Genomic DNA, 19659 nt, shown 5'->3' with positions numbered 1-19659 from the left:
TGTTTTTTGTTGATTAATATTCTTTGGAGGTTATCTAACCTTGCGTTAAAACAATTTCAGCTTTCTTTGGGAAAATTTCCCCGACTGCTCTGTTTTATTCAACCTTTTGTAGAGTTCATTACTCTAGTCTGAGTTAGTTTAAACATTAAGATATAAAGAAACCAAACTAAAAAGCTTTTTTCCTTCTGAGGAAGATATTTCCAGTGAAACGAGAGTATATAGCCAGCATCTCATCAGGTGATTTGATTCATAGATCACTTAGAAAAAGTTTAATTTCTTTCTTATTTACTTAAGTTCGGGAGACTTATATATATTTTTGATATCTGAAGTATCTGAAGAAGTGTGCATGCACACGAAAGCTCATACCTATGACAAACTTAGTTGGTCTCTAAGGTGCTACTGGAAGGATTTTTTCTATATTTTTGAATAGTCATTAGTTTTAAGTTATCTTCACACTACACCTTGTTTCAGGGAGTTGCCGCGGTGGTTTTGTCTTATTATTTGCACACCAACATCCAGGCAGCTGCATTTTCTACTATTCGCAGTTTGGGAAGCATTCTCAAGGGCTGCAATATAGTAATCCTTCCGTGCAGATGGCTCAGTTTCCTAAGATAAGAACATCAGAAGAGTCTCCTGGGTGGCCCATTGAGACCAGCATCCTGTTCTCACAGTGGCCAACCTCTGTGTCTAGAATTCTACAGCCTCTCATCCTGCACAGCAAACTTGGGAAGCTATGTCAATATAGGTCTACTCAAGTTTGCCTTGCTGGTCTTTTCAGGCCTTGCTGGTGCTTCATTCCATACTTAGATGTGAAGGTGGGAGCCTTCCTCAATTCATATCCCTACCTGGTTCACGGTGGCCCTCACAATGTCACTACAGCTGCCGCCATGCATGACAATTGGCCATGATAGCTGGGGCTGAAGGGATTTGGAGTCCAGCAACATTGAGAGGGTAACAGTTCCCGATCCCTGTATTAGCACCTGGCTTGCTGTGATCTACTGCCCCTGATAATGGAAGCTCCACTTAGCTGTCAGAGCTAAGATTGACAGTGCTAGGCCTAATTGCAGAAATGGGGATATACCTGGACTGCAGTATCCATCACCCCTGACTGTCAGTCCTGCTGGCCAGGACTGAAGGGAGTTGGAACCCAACAACATCTGGAGGACTTCGGGTTGAGCTAGATGAGCCTATGGGTCACCTCCAAGACTACAGTGCTATGATTCCGTGACCACAGTTTCCCCGCCTGTGAATGATGCTGCAATGTTGCAGCTGTGAACTTTCAATTCAGATTGGGGGTGGCAGAAAACAAATCTCCAATACTAAGGTTGATCTTCTGTAGGAACCGATTAATTGACAGGTGCTGGGCTTATGACTTGTGGCAAGGAAGTGAAAACTACAGTTAAAAAATAGAAGGGAAACTCCATCAATTCCCCACAGCAACTGGTAAGCCCACTTCTTCAAAGTCCTTGCAAAAGTGATGCCGAAATGGACCTTTATTCTATCCTTAGATTGAAGGACCTTTATTCCATCCTTAGATTGAAGGCTGCCTTAAAGCATCTTCTCCTCCCATTGTCCTGTTTGACAGAGAATTGTTCTCTGTGGCTGCCCCATAATATTCCTCTGCTGTCTTCCGCATGCCATTCACATTCCAGTATCCTAAATTAAGCTTGTAATGATCTTGGCTTGCTATCATTTCAGCATATGATGTTGGGAGTCTAAAGCAGCGATGGGCAGACTTTTGGCTTGTAAGAACTGCTTTATTTGTGTGTGTTTTTCCAGCTAGAACCAGGTGCAAAATACTATCTCAGGAGGGAAGAAATGTTTTATGTAAGAAGGGCAGGGAATTTATGAGCACATGCTCAACCCAGGACTAAAATCCGCTTCTGGGATTTCTCCCAAGTGTTTATTTGTTCCAGGATAGGGATGAGACCTTTCAGACATTCCTATCATTGGGCAGTTGGGGATCAAAAAGCCCTGCTGTTGTACTGCAAATGGCCAATATATCTAATAATAATAATAATAATAATAATAATAATAATAATAATAATAATAATAATTTATTATTTATACCCCACCCATCTGGCTGGGTTACTAGTACTAATCAGTGCTTTTTTTCTGGGGGGTACGCAGGGGTACGCATACCCCTAAACATTTTGTGAATCTAAGTTTGGTCTCATTGAGGGGCAATATTTCAATATGAATGGGAAAATGAGAGAACCCCTAAACATTTATTTAGAAATGTTACTAATAGTAGTATATACTGCTTACTTGCTGCAAAGTGGCTTCTAAAAGCAATTGCATAAGTATAGCCATGCATATCAGTTGATCCTGATTGCCCTTCTGTTAGGGGGAGGTGGGGTGTAGAAGTTCAGTCCACTTTGCAATTAAAGGTGGACCACAGTTTCCAAAACAATACACAAGCCAGAATCTGTACTTCTCTGAATTTTCTATGCTGTTCTCCAGCCAAGGAACATATACCCCACAAAACTGCCCACACTAGAGTAAAAGCATGCAGAAAAATGTGAATAGTTGTGGCAATAACATAGAAGCAGGCATTATGATAGGAGAAAATGCTTAACCAAAACATGTACATTGGGCAAAATTACAAACACATATATTTGTGTGAGAATTTCTCCCTAAAATACTGGTAAATTTTCCACAGGAGTTTCCCTTTCTTTGTTTTTAAAACAAGTTGCTGTGTAACTGAACTTAAGATTGGAACAATGTGAAACTGAGAAAAACCAGAATTGATATATTTACCCAGCCCTATTTAGTGTAGGGGTGAAGCCTTTTAGATGTTGCTATTGTTAGAAGAAAGGGGATCAAAAACCATTTACAATCTCCTGCAGATCACCCAGAGATCTGCAGGTAGATCCTAATCTACCTTCTGCCTACCCACATTCTAAAGCATGCTCCATTTTTGTGGATCTTTCCAAAAAGAATGCATTATAAAAATGCATGTAAATTGTATGCATTTTGTACACACTCTTCCCATAAATATGTATTCCTTCAATGCATTTTGATGCTTTTCAGTGCAGCCACCACCACCCCCTGCCCCGATAATGTGCATTTAGTATGCATTTTGGACATAACAGATGTATTTATGCAGGCTCTTTGGGGGTCTAAAACTGCAAAATAAAATCCGGGGATGTGCCCTGGAAGCCAGCTGTTGCAATCTGATCTGCAAGCAAATTTGGCAATGTCAAATTGGGCCGGTCCACTGTCCAAATAGCAAATGATTTCCCCTGTCAGATCCAGAACAGTCATGTGTTTATTTTGCACATGGATATCAAGGCTAGGGTTAAAGTATACCATCAGAAGGAGCCTTGATATTACTTCTCTAAGGAATTCATTCTAGCAATGTCAGTGAGCCTTATAATTACCGCGGTTCACGATGCACATTTGGCGCTCGTTTTGTGCCCCATTATTCAATGCAAATTACTATGTTTGCATGTATTTTCATATATCCGCTTCTGCTAATCATGGCAGGGCGGAGAGGAGGAACTCTGAAAGCCTCTGAAAATGGCTATACTAGCTGATCAGGAATAACTTTCTGACAGTAAGAGCTGTTTGACAGTGGAACTCTCCTTCACTGGAGGTTTCTAATAAGAGGTTGGTTGACCATCTGCCATGGATGCTTTGGCTGAGATTCCTGCATTTCAGAGAGTTGGATGAGATGATCCCTTCCAACTCTATGATTCCAACTCTATGGCCTCTGGCCATTGGTTTCTTTAGGTTTTAATGAAGGGCCTAGAGCAGTCTTCACCAACCTGGAGCCCTCTAGCTGTTTGGACAGCAAAGCCCATCACAGAATTGTAGAGTTGGAAGGGACCCAAGGGTCATCTTGTCCAACCCCCCTGTAATGCAGGAATCACAGCTCAAGAACCCCTGGCAGATGGCCATCCAACCCCTGCTTAAAAAACCCAAAGGAAAGGAGAGTCCGCAACCTCCTGAGGGAATCTGTCCCACTGTCAAACAGCTCTTGCTGTCAGACAGTTATTCCTAATGTTCAGTCGGAATCCTCTTTCTGGTAATTGGAATCCATTAGGTCAGGTCCTGCCCCCTGGAGCAGCAGAAAGGAAGCTCACTTCTGAGTTACATAGTTCAAAGCAGCTGGAGAGAGCCAAGTTGAAGATGGCTGGCCTAGGTATTAAGGGAGTGAGTCAAGGGATAGAAGAAAAGAAGAGAGAATGAGGAGTAATTGTTGACATTTTTCTTGTGTTGGGCTTAAGAAGAGGTTGAGAAGGAGGGAGGCATCCTGGCAGAGAGGGCTGCAGTGCAATTTCTGTGCTATTCCAATATCCCTCACCAAAATCTACCCCAGAAGTTCTGCTGGCATCTTCCAGCTCCTGACAGAGCTCCTGTCCTACCTGAAATCTGCTGTGCTTCGCTCTCACAGACACTGTCCTCCTCCTTCACCTCAAAGACATACAGAATTTGGGGGGGGGGGAAGGGTGGGAAGTCACCTTTGATCCCTCCTCTCTGTAGAAGAAAAGCAGGCCTCCAGTTGTGGTTGGGGTAAAGGTTTGTTCAAGACCCTGTTGATTAAGACAAGGCGATTGTGATTAAGGCAAGACCTCCACCAGCCAGGCTTTCTTCCGAGCTGATCAATACGGTGTTCTACCTATACTGTATGCTGTTGTAAGCATGGCAAGGTTTTTGCTACCTGGTTAACAAGAAACCACAAGAAACTAGCTTTGCAGGGGAAAGCCCCCCCCCCCTGAAAAAAACAGCCTTGCTGTTCAAAAACCTGAAACATTCCACACTTCCTTCACCCTTTTGCCTCTTCTCCTGCCTTTCTTTTTTCCCACTCTAAGGGAGCCATGGCCTGAAGATAGAAACAGATAGTCCTATTACAATCCAAGACCCTTGAAGACCCCAGAGCCATGCATTCTGCTTCTACCTTGCCTTCCTCTTCTCACATCTCTTTCTCCAATCCTGCTGCTGGTTCTTGTTTGGCGCATGAAACACTTGTCTTTCTTCTCACTGCTCCCTGTGACTCTTTCATAGAGCATCCCAAGCTTCTCCTTGCTGGACCTTCCTCCCTGCCTTCTCCTTGCCCTACCTCCAGGAGACCTCTTCTTCATGCACCCATAGTTCTCCATACTGCTCAACTCACCTTTCTCCTTCAAACCCACTCCCTGCAGCTCCCGGCTTCTGCATCCCCTAGAATTTCCTCGCATCTCTCTCCTGGCAATCTCTCTTCAACCAGGATCTCCTTTCTTCCTTTCTGTCCCAAGCAAGCTCATTGCCTATCTGCTCCTTTGGAATCTCCCATTTCCATGTCACCTTCACCTCTTGCATGTATACCCCTGATATCTGAGAATTAACAACCCCCAAAGATTGGGGAGATGCCTCCTGAACCCCTTCCCTTCTTCTGTCTTCCTGTTATGAAGGTGGTTTTTTCTTTGGGGGGGGGAACCTGTTGCTTTAATTCTGGAAGGGTACCTTTGACTATCCGTTGGCACACAATCTGAGCATGTGAATTTGTAGCAGACAGACTCATAGGAACACCGAAACATAGAAATCTGCCCTGTACAGAATCGGACCTTTTGGTCCATCTTGCTCACACAGTCTACACTGACTGGCAGTGGCTTTCCTGGGTTTCAGGCTGGGAACTCTCCTAGTCCTACCCGGAGATGCTGGGGATTGAACCACCTCTGAGCTACAGCCCTCCCCATGTTAGGGTCCTCAATGTTACCCATTGAGCTAGAACTGGCAGGAAGTGCCGGTGCTTCAAGGAAGTGAGAAAGAGGGCCTAAGGCTGGGTTTGGTACATTGCCTAGTGGAAAAGTCTCGTCAAGATTCAAGATTCCCTTTTGCAATTGATGGCTAAGGGATAAGCAAATCTGAATGGCTCCTAATTACTGCAAATGCAGAATCCCACCAACTGATCTCTTAGAGAAATGATGGACAAACTGACTCTCTTCTTCCTTGCATGGAATATTACCTGTGCTACTGTCTCATTGATCTCTCTCCGTCTCCCCACCCCCGTTCCATGTGTTGTTTCTGTTCACTTTTTTGAATTGGGCTGGGTTCTGTTCTTCCCACCCTGTGCATGTGCCTAAGTCCATTTTATTAACTTTCAAGTTGCAAAAGGGTGCCTTTGTTGGGATGTCCTGCTAACCAATGTCATATGTTTGAGAAAGGTGTGGGGAGCGCACCTGAAAAGAGGAGGTGGGTGATGGAGTTTTGGGGTGCAGGGGATGGTTTTGTATTTTTTTTTTACCAGAATTATGGCTCAGTTTGAAAACTATTCCTTTTTTATTAAATCTCGCTCTGCCAGTCCAAAGAGAATCCCATGCCCCCTTTTGAACTCTTTGCTCATGTGAGTATTATCAAAGTAAGACTTTCCCCAAGGCTAAATATCCAAGTTGCCTCTGGTTACCATTGAGGGGGGGCAGGAATACTCACTGAGCATCTTCTTCTCACCATTTGCTATAGAAATAGGTTGTTTAATTTGTTCATGCAAATTTAGACAAGATTATGAGTCGATACCAGGTAAGGGGGAAATATGTTTCTAGAAGAAGGGGTTAAGAGCCAGTTATGAACTGGCCTCGAGTCCAAAGTGTCTATTATATAGCATGAAATGGATAGATGAATGCTCACAGAAGACCCAGCTGCAACAGGAACACACAAAGCTGCCTTTGGTCCATTTAACCCTGCATTGCCTACACTGACTGGCAGCAGCTCTCCAGGATTTCAGATAGGGAGTCTCTCCAAACCCTACCTGGAGATGTCCAGGATTGAACCTGGGACCTTTTGCTCGAAAGGCCGATACTCTACCACTGAACTATGACCCTCCCCAGCAGATGTTTCCTTATTATCTGTTTTGTGGAAAGATCTAAAATAATGGATTGCATGGAAGATACAGCACATCTTAAAAACCCAGTACACATGAGGCAAGCCTGGATTCATCATTGCATTTTTTTACCCCCACCTTCTTCTACAAGCAGCTCAAGGTGTGAATATGGTTCTCCACCTCTTCAGTTAAGCCCCACTACACCCCTGCGAGGTAGGTTAGGCTAAGAGGCAGTGGCTGGCCCAAGGTCACACAGTGAGCTTCATGGCCAAGTGGAAATTTGAATTCCGGTCTCCCAGACCCTACTCCGACACTCTAACCCAGGGGTCCCCAGACTTACCGGCATTTGGGCCGGATCCCACCGCGCCGATCGCGCGGCGGGCCGGAGGATGGTCGAGCGCGCGCCTGTGCGGGCCGGCGGGCGGGGGAGTGCGCGCCCGTGCACATGCGCACGGGCGCTTACTGGCGCGGCGGCGCGCTTCCAGGGTGGAAAAGGCGCCGAAAATCCGTTGTGTGCATGCGTATGGGCCTCCCCCAACCCGGAAGTGCACCAGAAATGACCTCTTCCGGGTCAGGAGAGGCCCATACGCATGCGCACAAAGGATTTTCGGCGCTTTTTTCCCGACCCGGAAGAGCGCTGCCGCGCTGCGTGCCGTAAGTGCGGGTGGTGGCGGGCGGCGGGGGTCGTCGCGGGCCGGATTGGCAGGCCAATTGGGCCGCATCCGGCCCCCGGGCCGTAGTTTGGGGACCCTGCTCTAACCACTACATCACACTGCCTTTCTTGGGCTTAGGCACAGAGTGCTCATTTAGCAATTCACGCAACCTCTCCAGAATGAATTGCGGGGACCAAAATGCTTCGTATTGGACTGTCTTCCTGTCCGTTTGAAATCTGAAGCTCGAGTTTGGTCCACTTTGGAAGTCTTGCGTTGTATTATTTTGTTTGAATGCCCCTTGGGCAACAGAGAGATGCTTTATGCCAGGGGTCAGCAAACTTTTTCAGCAGGGGGCCGGTCCACTGTCCCTCAGACCTTGTGGGGGGCCCGGACTATATTTTGAAAAAAAATATATGAATGAATTCCTATGCCCTACAAATAACCCAGAGATGCATTTTAAATAAAAGGGCATATTCTACTCATGTTAAAACACCAGACAGGCTCCACAAATATCCCAGAGATGCATTTTAAATAAAAGAACACATTCTACTCATGTAAAAACATGCTGATTCCCGGACCGTCCGCGGGCCAGATTTAGAAGGCGATTGGGCCACATCCGGCCCCCAGGCCTTAGTTTGGAGACCCCTGCTTATGCATCATTGAAAAAAACTAGCAGTCATCGAATCTCGCTCATGGTTAAACAGCACATTAAGGTGGTCTCGATTCAGAATTTAACTAATCTAAGGCAAATCGGGTATAATTAAAGCAGATTTCCTACTCTTAAGGAGTCTCCTCGGGATCCAGAAAGCAATTGCAAGAGCAAACAGGTAGTTTTCCTAGAAGCTCCAAGAGAGATCCAAAATCAACAGCTAGGTAATACTTTTACTGGGACCAACCAAGAGATCAGAAAAGTGTGGAGAGCTTTTTTGTTCTCCATCAGGAAAGATGGAACACAAAGCAGAGGATGAGGAGGTCAAGGTGTGTCAAGCTACACCCCTAGGATTCTAGGGACTCAGAGAGGGAGTGCCTGGCCCAAGGTCACCCAGTGAGCTTCATGTCCAAGCAGGAGGATATGAACCTTGATTTCACAGGTCCTAATCTGACCCTCTAACCACTACACCATGGTCCCACCTGTTTTCTCAGTGTGCATTGTTATTTTATGTTGGCATATGGCTCCTTCCTTGGTCAGAAGCCCTGTCATCCCCTTTCCTCGGTCAACCATAATATCCCATTGATAGATTGGAAACAGTTTGGGAACACCCTCCTGCCTCTACCAGAAATTATTCCTCTGTCACCCTTTGGGAAGCAGAGGTTTGCGGGATCCGCTCACTGCTGCGTCGGAACTGGAATGGCAAAGAAGGCTCAATGATGGTCTCTTCTCTTCCCTCTCGCAGGGCATCGCTGTGGAGCTCCTGTGTGGTCCTACCTCTCCTCGCCCTCACTTGGATGTCAGCTGTGCTGGCCATCACAGACCGGCGATCAGCCCTCTTCCAAATCCTTTTCGCAGTCTTTGACTCCTTGGAAGGCTTTGTCATTGTGATGGTCCACTGCATCCTGAGAAGAGAGGTGAGCATCTGAGCAAGCATAGTAATAATAATAATAATAATAATAATAATAATAATAATAATAATAATAAATATTTTATTATTTATACCCCACCCATCTGGCTGGGTTTTCCCAGCCACTCTGGGTGGCTCCCAACATAATAATAATAATAATAATAATAATAATAATAATAATAATAATGCCATAAAACATCAAACATTACAAACTTCCCTAAACAGGGCTGCCTTCAGATGCCTTCTAAAAGTCAGATAGTTGTTTATTCCCTTGACATCTGATGGGAAGGCGTTCCACAGGGCGGGTGCCACCACCGAGAAGGCCCTCTGCCTGGTTCCCTGTAACCTAACTTCTCGCAGGCCCTTGGAGGTGTGGACCTCAGTGTTCTGGCTGAACGATGGATGTGGAGACACTCCTTCAGATATGCTGATTTGGCTCAGCCCAAACTCAAATCATGCCTTGCTTGAGAAATCTTGCTTTGCACAATTACTGGATGAGAAGGCATTTTCTCAGTCTCCTTTGATCTGTTTTTACTATATGGTTCCAATGAATGTAAAGCCCCAACCAGGGCTTGAATGGGCATTGGGAGGGCTTTTTTTTCAGCCGGAACTCACTGGAACTGAGTTCCAGCACCTTCTATAATGGAGAGGTCAGGATGAGAGTGAATCTTCTCATCCCCGTTCCTCCATTGAATCTAGTTTCATATATACCGAATTGACGGTCCTAACACCAAAAACATCTGGAGTCATTGCCTGGGTCCCAAGAACCCATGATTCAGTTTGTGTCATGAAGGTAAACGGACCCCTGACCATTAGGTCCAGTCACGGACAACTCTGGGGTTGTGGCGCTCATCTCGCTTTACTGGCTGAGGAAGCCGGCATACAGCTTCCAGGTCACGTGACCAGCATGACAAAGCCGCTTCTGGCGAACCAGAGCAGCACACGGAAACGCCTTCCCACCAGAGTGTTACCTCTTTATCTACTTGCACTTTGACGTGCTTTCAAACTGCTAGGTTGGCAGGAGCAGGTACCAAGCAACAGGAGCTCACCCCATCGCAGGGATTTAAACCGCCAACTTTCTGATCGGCAAGCCCTAGGCTCAGTGGTTTAACCCACAGCACCACCTGGGTCCCAGTTTGTGTCCTGTTCGGGGCTTTTTCCCAGTCAGAACTCACTTGAACTCAGTTCTGGCCCCTCTCAGGTGGGCACCATTTCCATTATAAGAGAACAAGGGAGGCGTTAGTGATGAGTCCTGGCACATCTTTTTCTAGAAAAATAGCACTGGGAGGTGGGGTAGTGGGGTTTTAATAAGATCTACAAGCCACACTGATTCCCATCCCCCAATCTTTAGCTAAACAGTAGTGAAGAAAGTCCTTCTTCATGGTTAAACTATGGAACCCCCTCCCTCAGGAGGCAGAGATGCCCACCAACCTAGATAGGCTTGAAAAGAGGATTGTGCAAATTTGTGGAGGAGAAGGCTATCTGGGGCTGCTAGCCATGTTGGCTATGTTCTGCCTCCAGAGGTGATGTTTCTCAATAAAGACAGATGAATTGATACATTCTGGTGCCATTTCCTAAAAAATAAAAATAAAAAAAATGAGGGCCCATTCTCTTTCTGCCCTCATCCCCAGATTCTTGTAAGGACTCATTCTATGATTTTTATTTATTCATTTCACAACATGCATATACTGCCTGGTTGCAAGGAAACCTCTCTAAGCAGATTCTGCTGGGTGTGCCTCTGTCCTGGTTCTGAAATGACTTGACATCTCCTCATTCCTTTTCTTTTGCTCCTTCTGACACTTTGATCCGATTCTCTCTTGTGCCATGCCCTTTCCCAGGTGCAGGATGCTGTGAAATGCCGAGTGGTGGACCGCCAGGAAGAAGGAAATGGAGATTCTGGGGGGTCATTTCAGAACGGACATGCTCAGCTCATGGTAGGATAAAGTGCCTCTCGTCCCTCTGTTAAGAAATGGGGTGGTGGTGTAGCTTTTCTCTTCTGCAGTGAAGTTACAGGGAACCGGGCAGAGGGCCTTCTTGGTAGTGGCGCCCATGCTGCGGAATGTTCTCATATCGGATGTCAAGGAGTTAAATAGCAACTTCTAGAAGACATCTGAAGGCAGCCCAGTATAGCAAAGTATTTAATGTTTGGTGTTTTATTGGGCTTTTTTTGAAAGATTAAAACAATATCACAGCTGTGCAGAAATCCCTGCCCCAACCGTCAGTCCAATATGAAACTAGGTTTCAGATATTATTAGTAGCATCCAAAGTTTTAAATGGCTTAGTATGAGGTTATCCGAAGGACCACCTTGTCCCTTGTACACACAGGCCAGATCACTTGTGATCATCGGGAAGAACCTTCTTAACAGCCCCACAGTTATCACATATTAGTGTAGCTTCTTGACAAACCTAGGCTTTTAGCGTAGTGGCAACAGGAACTTGGGACACTGTTCCTATGGGTATCAGACAGGCACCTATATTCCTGACGTCATCTGCTGAAAATGTACGTATTTCAACCAAGTGTTTTTAGGGAATGAATTGGATTCTGCGTTAGTCATTTTTTCTGTATTTAGTGGCTTTCATGGTTTCATTGTACACCACCTTGATTCTTTTTTTAAATAATAAAAATTATTTAATGAGAGAGAGAAATGAAATGAGGGGGGGAAATCAGCTCTATTAGTCTCATAAATTAGCAGGATGCGTGCTTGGACTTCGGGGGAGGGGATCTCTTGATTTCCACAGAATATTCCACTTTTCTGCCCAGGTAGCTCTTGCCCAGCCACAAAAAGCTCTCTTGAGAATTCATACTTGTAAGAAGTTGTCTTGTGCTGAGTCAGACCCTTGTTCCATTTTGCTCAGACCTTTCTCCAATCACTAGCTTCAACTGAATGTCCATTGAATGTGCATCTGGATTCAGATTCTGCTTTTCCGATCTGTTGCGTTCAACGGGATGCATATACCAGGCACGTCCAACAGGTAGATTGTGATCTACCAGTAGATCACTGGATGTCTGTGGTAGATCACTGCTAGATCACTGGCACCCCTAAAGAAAGCTCACCCAAAATTTTCCTCCTCCCTAAAAAAAGCTGAAGCCCTAAACAAAAATGGGCCTCCCTCCCTCCTAAAAGAAGCTCAACAACTTTGACCTAACCCCCCCCAAAACAGGGCTTCCCTTCCTTAAAAAAAACTCAACAGCTTTGACCTGAACCCCCCAAAAGGGGGTAGATCACTCCCAGTTTTTAACTCTGTGAGTAGATCAGAGTCTCTTGGGAGGTGGCCACCCCTGGCATATACAACTGAGTCTCTCACCCCCAACTGCCTTGCAGAAGAGTCTCAGCATGCAGTTTCCCCCTCCAGCTGATATGTGCAAGAATAAACACAAGCAGCTACCAGCTTCCTCCCCACACACATAACAGAAAGCAAATTAGACAGGATCAGGCGTGAAGAAGGATTGGCATAATTGTCTCCATCCCTATAATATGTTGCTTCCTGCCAAAGGCAGCATTCACCCAGCCTGTCCCCATTTCCCCAACATTTCTCTAACTCTTAATTTCCACATTATATTTGAGCTTTCATGTGACATAAGAGCTACTTCCAGAAAATTAATGGAATATAGTACAAGCTTAGTGCTAATTTCTGTTAGGTGATTCCAGGAGGTGGGGGGGGGGGACACCAGTTTCTTCTGCAGCTCACTTAGCCCAGGAACAATTATTATTATTATTATTATTATTATTATTATTATTATTATTATTATACTACCCTTCATCCAAGGATCAACAGAATGTTGACAATATAATAACACAACAATACATAGCACGGTAACAAACAGAAACCCATACTATTTAAAACAGATTGTTTAATTGGCCAAAGACCTGGGAGAAGTTTCACATTGCCAAAAGTTGGGAGACTTGTGTGTGAGTCTGACCCGGCACAAGACACGCTGAAATCTGCCCCTTTTTTATGTTGCGTTTCAAGAACCTGAAACAAAGAGTCATTTCTGATGTAACGAAACGTTCCCCGCCTAACTCAGTTGGAAATTGTCCGTTGACCAGGCTGATAACTCGGAATGGTTTCAGATACAGATCTAAATGAAAAATCCGGTTGTGATTGCTCGTTCAGACCATCATCTGCGCCCATCAAAGACTGGAGCGAATTGTGGGACTGAATTGTGGGTGCAAATGAAATTGAGCACTATGTGCTGAGATGCTGGGCAAAAAGCCACAGTTCCATAACACCACAGGTGCTGAAGTGTGAAAGGAACATTAGACAACGGGACAGAAGTGGATAATGACACCTTATAATCATATAATCAGGAAGACAATATTGCCCATGTCTGAAAGCAACTGAACACCTTCACCTCTCAATAACCCCCCTTTTGTTCACGCCAGGTTCTCGTTGTAGCGAGACTCTTTGCTTGCTAGTTCTGGAAATGTGCCAGAAGTGCTGGATTTGAGGCCCTCTTTCCTCTGCCACCCCATAACCACCCCCCCTCCCCTCTACCTTGTTGACCACCGCCCTCCTCTGTTTTCTCTGTCTTCCAGACTGATTTCGAGAAGGACGTGGATATGGCTTGTAGATCAGGTGAGCACATCACAGGTGAGAAATCAACAAGTGACCTGGTTTGGGGATTGAGCTTGACCTTTATTCCCTTTTCTTTTTTACAATATATATCCTTGTATATTGTCTGTTCGTGTCAAAAATTGTGTTGCGTCTGGTCTGTGCGTCTGAGCTGCTCCCAGCCGTCCCTGCCCCTCGGGAGCTCCCGCCTCCTCCCATCTCCTGCAGGCTAACTCTCCTCCGCTGCCCCTCCTACATGCTTGGGGCTTGGCTGAGGTCAAGGGCAACCTCCACAGGACAGGCTTTTGGAAGGGGCGTGGATAGAGGAAGAAGAGACCTAGGCCCAAACTGGACGCATTGGTGGCTGCCAGGCTGACTTAACCCCATGACTGCACCATCCACATCTAGAGCCAGGGTGGCCTGGGAGGGTCCAATTCCTACATTGAAAGGGGCTCTCTGCATGTCCTGTTCCTTCAAGCACTTTCCAAGGGGGAAAGTGCATGGAGGTTGGGGGCATGGGGGAGGGGCAGAAGATTCAGGTGCCCTCCCCTCTGTGCCCCTTCTCATATTAAAAAAAAAATAGACTCACTTTATACTTGAATGAAAATTACTGCCTTTATTTATCACAGTTAGTTCGGCCCTTGGCAGGTCTACTATTATTATTATTTGGAAGGCCTTTACTTATTTAGTTTCTCCCTGTTGTTCAGCCAATGAGGCTTCCAGGGTGGCCTGGTTTTTCAAAACAAGACAGAGCCTATCCAGCAGTTTTACAATCTAAAAGAAGCAAAACAAAACAAAACACGATATACAAGGGGAAAGGAACAGGGAGAGAAGAGGAAAATCAAAACTCTGGCACCAGTTTCTAAACAGTTGTTCCTATTATTATTATTATTATTATTATTATTATTATTATTATTACCACCCTGTTGCAGTGACAAAAACATTGCACTTCCAATACTGGTTCCCACAGCCATTTTTGATTCATGATAACATCTACATGAATTGGATTTTCGTTGGGGCAAAGTGGATTTGGGTACAGCAGTTTAATCGTTGTGTGGGTACTTTTACCATCTTCCCCAATTGCAGTTCAATGATGGAAAACATTTCAGAAAATGGGTTGAAGCAGGTAGTGAACGAGTCCTGATCTGGGCTCCTCCTTCTTTCTTTCTTTCTTTCTTTCTTTCTTTCTTTCTTTCTTTCTTTCTTTCTTTCATATTTCATAAATTTTATATACTGCTGAATTGTAAAAAGGGGGGAACCCTCAACATGGTTTTTTTTTTAAAAAAAGAACAATAAAATTACTGATAAGTTGAAATAACAACGATTTAAAACAGGGGATCTGCTTATAATGCACCCAGGGGGTCTGTAGCACCATTCACATAACAAAAACCACCATACAAATATCAAAACATTTCCAAAGTAGGGGGTCTGTGGCTTCGCTTTTGAAAAAAAATAGGGGTTCCACACTAGTTAGCTAATTGGGAACCACTGATTTAAGATGTTTGAAAAGTTAAAATAACAACAAGCTAACAACAGGTTAAAACTCAAATTTCCAAACATCTGGATAGGCTTGTTTAAATAAAAATGTTTTTAGCAGGCACCAAAAAAGAATACAATGAAGGCACCATCAATAGGCAGGGAGTTCCAAAGCAGCTCATGAGACCTGATCATCGTGCCAGAAAGTCCACTCCTGCTGACCTTAACCATATAAGAACTGGATGTTTAAATTAGGACGTTTAGTAGTTTTTGGGATCCCCTCATGCTGCATTTCTTCCTCTAGACCTTCCCTGTTCTGGGAGAGATGATGGGTGAGCTTATTCCTCCAGCATCCTCTGTCTCCTCTGCTTCTCCCTTGCTCTTACCCACATCCTTTGGGAATTGATCAGCCCTGCAGACTTGCCTGGGCCCCCAACCTCTTCCCATCCCCACCCCTCACCCTGCTTAAATAGACCCAGCGCTGCATCTGTTGCAACTGAGAACTCCAACAAGAATGCCCTGTGCTGCCTCGACCCTCCCTTAAATGCTCTGCTCGCCTCCTGCATCCCTGAATCACCAGGGGAAGAGGTTAAAAAAACAAAAAACCAACAACCTTTGACACTTCTTGGAATTTCCTTAAAGATCTTCCCTCCTTTTTCCAAGCAAATACAATCCCAGCTGCCTTCGACCCTGCATAGAATTCCAATCTTCCAAACCAGGATCTCTTCTTAAAGCTGAGAATTAATTGCTGTCTGCACCTCTATGAATGTTTCTGTATTTTCCTTCTTGGATTTGTTTTTCCCCTTCCTTCCCAGGCTTCTCTTTTCTGTCTGTTTATATCATGCTCTTTCTCGCTGTGTCTTGTAGCCGATTCTTGTTTGCCAACAGGTGTGCTCTTACCTGATGGGGAGGAGATGGAGGCAGTCCCATCTCCCGGGGGAGAGGACACATTTGCACCTATTTTCCGACTCCATACAGTATAAATTTATGGGCACACACAAAACACTAGGCAATGTTAAAATACAACGTGTGGAGATTTCCCTCTCGTTGTTTTGTTAATCTTTGCCTTCCATTCATCCATTTCATCCAGAAAGAAGATTCCACCTAAACATTAGGAAGAACTTCCTGACAGTAAGAGCTGTTCAGCAGTGGAATTTGCTACCAAGGAGTGTGGTGGAGTCTCCTTCTTTGGAGGTCTTTAAGCAGAGGCTTGGCAGGCATATGTCAAGAATGCTTTGATGGTGTTTCCTGCTCGGCAGGGGGTTGGACTGGATGGCCCTTGTGGTCTCTTCCAACTCTACGATTCTATGATTCCATGATTCTATTTCCATGCACAAACTTTATCCACCCTTCCCCATCCTGTCTGCTCATCCCCTCATCTCACTTCCCCTTCCTATTTGTTGTCTGACTTCTTATCAGGATGGCAGCTTCCCTGCTGGGATTTGAAACTAGAGATGGAAGAGTTGGATTTATATATGGATTTGGGGAGATTCGACCTGAATAAGTCCCCCACCCCCACCCCCCAACTTCAGTCTGCCTCTTGCAGTCAGTCCTTGCCTAGGTCCAATACATTTTTGCATCTTTCTTTTCTTTTAAATCCCAAATAATTAAATGCGAAAACACATATTTTCTATGCATATAATGCATCCGTCTGCCTTGTGAGGAAAAGTTCACCTTTTGGAGTGAAGTCAAACTGTTAAGAGAGTTACAACGCCTCCTGTGGCTTTAGAGACCAATACAGGAGAGACATGATATATATAAAAGAGCCATGCTCCAAGTTGTATTTTATTTCTGCAGCATGATTTCACAAGTATATCAACATACACATATTCTTAATGCAGTTCACATGCCTTGTATGTATTACACATGGATTACTGCAGGAAACCTAGCATGTATATGCATATAATAGGTGCATAATATTACATGTGTAATAATGTTTATAATAATGCATATAACCTGCAAGAATCATTCATGTTTTTAGCAGAATCAGAAAGGGGAGGATTCACATCTCATCAAGATTAAGGAGCAAACATGAATTAGAGAAAATCCATACAGATAAGCTCAACTTCAAGATTTGCAGAAAAGCCCATCCTTTGTAGCAATGAGCCATCAGAAGCACTAAACCCTCGTCCACACTTAACTTTAGCCCCACACGTTCTAGGAAAAAGACCACAATTCCCTGGTCAATGTCTGAGTGCTTAAAAAAAAAATTAACCCTGCTGCTTTCCCAGGGAAACCTGCTCTTTGATGCTGAATAGGAACAAATGGCAATTAGGGTTTTCCGCAAATTGCTGTTTGTTCCAATTCAGCTGTAAAGAGTGTGTTTTCATGGAGAATGCACTATGGCAAACACACACTACTATTTTTTAATAGTAGATTTTATTAGTATTTTCCACACACACACACAAATGAAAAATATCAATACACAAAACACAAAAACAAGCATATGAAAAACAAATCCAAATCTTACAAATTAATAATATAAACACTAAAAAGGAAAACAAACATTGACTTCCACCAATCCCACAGCACCTCCTTTACCTCTTATTGCATCTTCCTGTTTTCCTGTTTTCCCTTATCCTCTCAATCCTAACATCTAGATATAAATCCCTCTTTCTTATCTCTTCAGTATAGTGACCACTTTGTTTGTTTATTATTACATTTCTGTATCGCCTTCCCTCCAAGGAGTACAAAGTGGTGTGCACAGTTTGTTCCCTCCCCACATTAGCCACACAACAACCCTGTGAGGTAGGGTAGGCTGAGAGGCGGTGACTGACCTAGTGAGCTTCATGGCAGAGACAGGAATTGAACCCCATTCTCCCAGGTCCGGGTCCGACACTCTGATCACTACACTACACTGGATCAATTCATTTCTGCCCAATTTGATGCATGTTTACTTGTGAGTAAATGAATTGTTTGGGACTTGTGACCTGGGTGCACATTAGAAGGCTGTCCTTCTGGTGGAGCGCCCACATCAGATTCGCTCCATGGGGCATCAGACTCTTGCTCTCCTTTCCCTGCCAGCTTGTGTTACAAATGAGTATCTTTGCTGGTAAGCAGAGTCCGTGCCCATCGACAAGAGCCAGCTTGCTGGGGAGTGAGCTGCAGCCCATCCCTCCTGTTTTAAACAGGGACTATTTATCGCCTTCTCTTTTCAGCTTCAAGGTTTCAAAAGGGAGTGTGAGCTCCCACAAATTATCCCAGTGCCAACATGCCCTTAGGCAGATTATCATATTGCTTTTTCTTTTGGTATCTTCATATGACGCCCTTCGATCAAACATGATGCTTCCCTCTCTGCTGATGTCTTCTCACCTCTCCCTCTCCCTGGCTTCTTTTCCCTCCCTGTCTTCATTTATTTCCTCTCTCTGTGTGTCTCTTTTTATCCCTCTGATCTCTCTCAGCGCCGACAATCTTAACCTTAACAAAACCAAAGGCATCCGACAAACGAGCAAGGAAGGACAGCCCTTGCTCCATTTTACACCCCTATCTCTCCAGAGCAACTGTTCTGTAAAATTTTAAACAAGCAGCGGATGTTTTCTAAGCACTGCAGAGATGTTAAAAGATCAGGCAGGTCCTCAGGGCCTCACAACCTAATAGACATGGCACAAAAGAAAAGGTAAATGCGGAGGGGAGAGGAAAGCAAGCACTGTGTGACACACACACAAAAAAACACATATCCTGGGAAGCATCCCTTGAGTTGTCTAAATGCATGAGTGATACTTGGAAGAACAGCTAAATGTCTCCATCTTTCCTTGCAAGATGTCTACTGTTTCATAGAAACACCCCCCCCCCCCATGATCTTCATCTACGATCCGAGATCTGGGAAATTCATTTCCATGTCCATTAGATATCATAATCCCTCCCCCAGTTGCTACAGTTGTCACGTTTGAGTACCACAGTTCTCTTACCCAACTGGGTTTGCAAACCGCACCCCAGGATGTCAAGATATCAGACCAACCAGCCTTCTCCAAGCTGGTGCCCACATTTAGGATCAGAGTTGTAGTCCATATCATCTAGAGCAGGCATGTCAAACCTGCGGCCCTCCAGATGTTTTGGACTACAATTCCCATCTTCCCCAACCACTGGTCCTGCTAGCTAGGGATCATGGGAGTTGTAGGCCAAAACATCTGGAGGGCCGCAGGTTTGACATGCCTGATCTAGAGGGTACCAGGTTGAGGAATCCTGTCTCACAAAGGCTTGGGTCATTATTTCTGCTGGCTTGCCCTTGAATTTTGCTGGCTTAGGAAGCTCAAGGCACCATAGCGGACCAATTAAATCCCAACAATCTGCTGTTGTGTTTTACAAGACAACACAACCACCCAGCAACAACATAACGCTCCAGCCCTTAGTCAGGGATTGTTTGAATGAAGCCCCCAAGCCCATATTTCTTGGTCTTTTAATTCCCCCTGTTCTTCAGGGAATAATAGGTAAAGCAGCTGTTCTGCTGATATGCTTGGTAAGTATTTAGTTCCATGACTCTGGGATGGATCATAGAAGCCAACCATGACTTCTTAACCCTCTTTTCCTTGCAGCTGAGAGCTGGCTGAGCAATAGCAATGTATAGTTTACTTATATCTGTGATGCATATGTGTGTTTGCATGTGATGTTCTCCATC

At 44.7% G+C, this 19659-nt stretch overlaps 1 protein-coding gene across 1 annotated transcript in view; it reads left to right on the top strand.

Moving 5' to 3' along the window:
- ADGRB1 (adhesion G protein-coupled receptor B1) overlaps nucleotides 1–19659 on the top strand; it is a 340537-nt gene that overhangs the window by 306301 nt on the left and 14577 nt on the right. The window contains exons 26-28 of the mRNA XM_060277561.1: nucleotides 8850–9021; nucleotides 10853–10948; nucleotides 13553–13592. Of these exons, the coding sequence (XP_060133544.1) occupies nucleotides 8850–9021; nucleotides 10853–10948; nucleotides 13553–13592 (308 nt within the window). The remainder of the gene's footprint in view (nucleotides 1–8849; nucleotides 9022–10852; nucleotides 10949–13552; nucleotides 13593–19659) is intronic.

This window comes from Zootoca vivipara, chromosome 8, assembly GCF_963506605.1.
Source record: "Zootoca vivipara chromosome 8, rZooViv1.1, whole genome shotgun sequence".
Classification (NCBI taxonomy): Eukaryota; Metazoa; Chordata; class Lepidosauria; order Squamata; family Lacertidae; genus Zootoca; species Zootoca vivipara.
The sequence above is the reverse complement of the archived record's forward strand: the minus strand, read 5'-3'. Positions and strand labels throughout refer to the sequence as shown.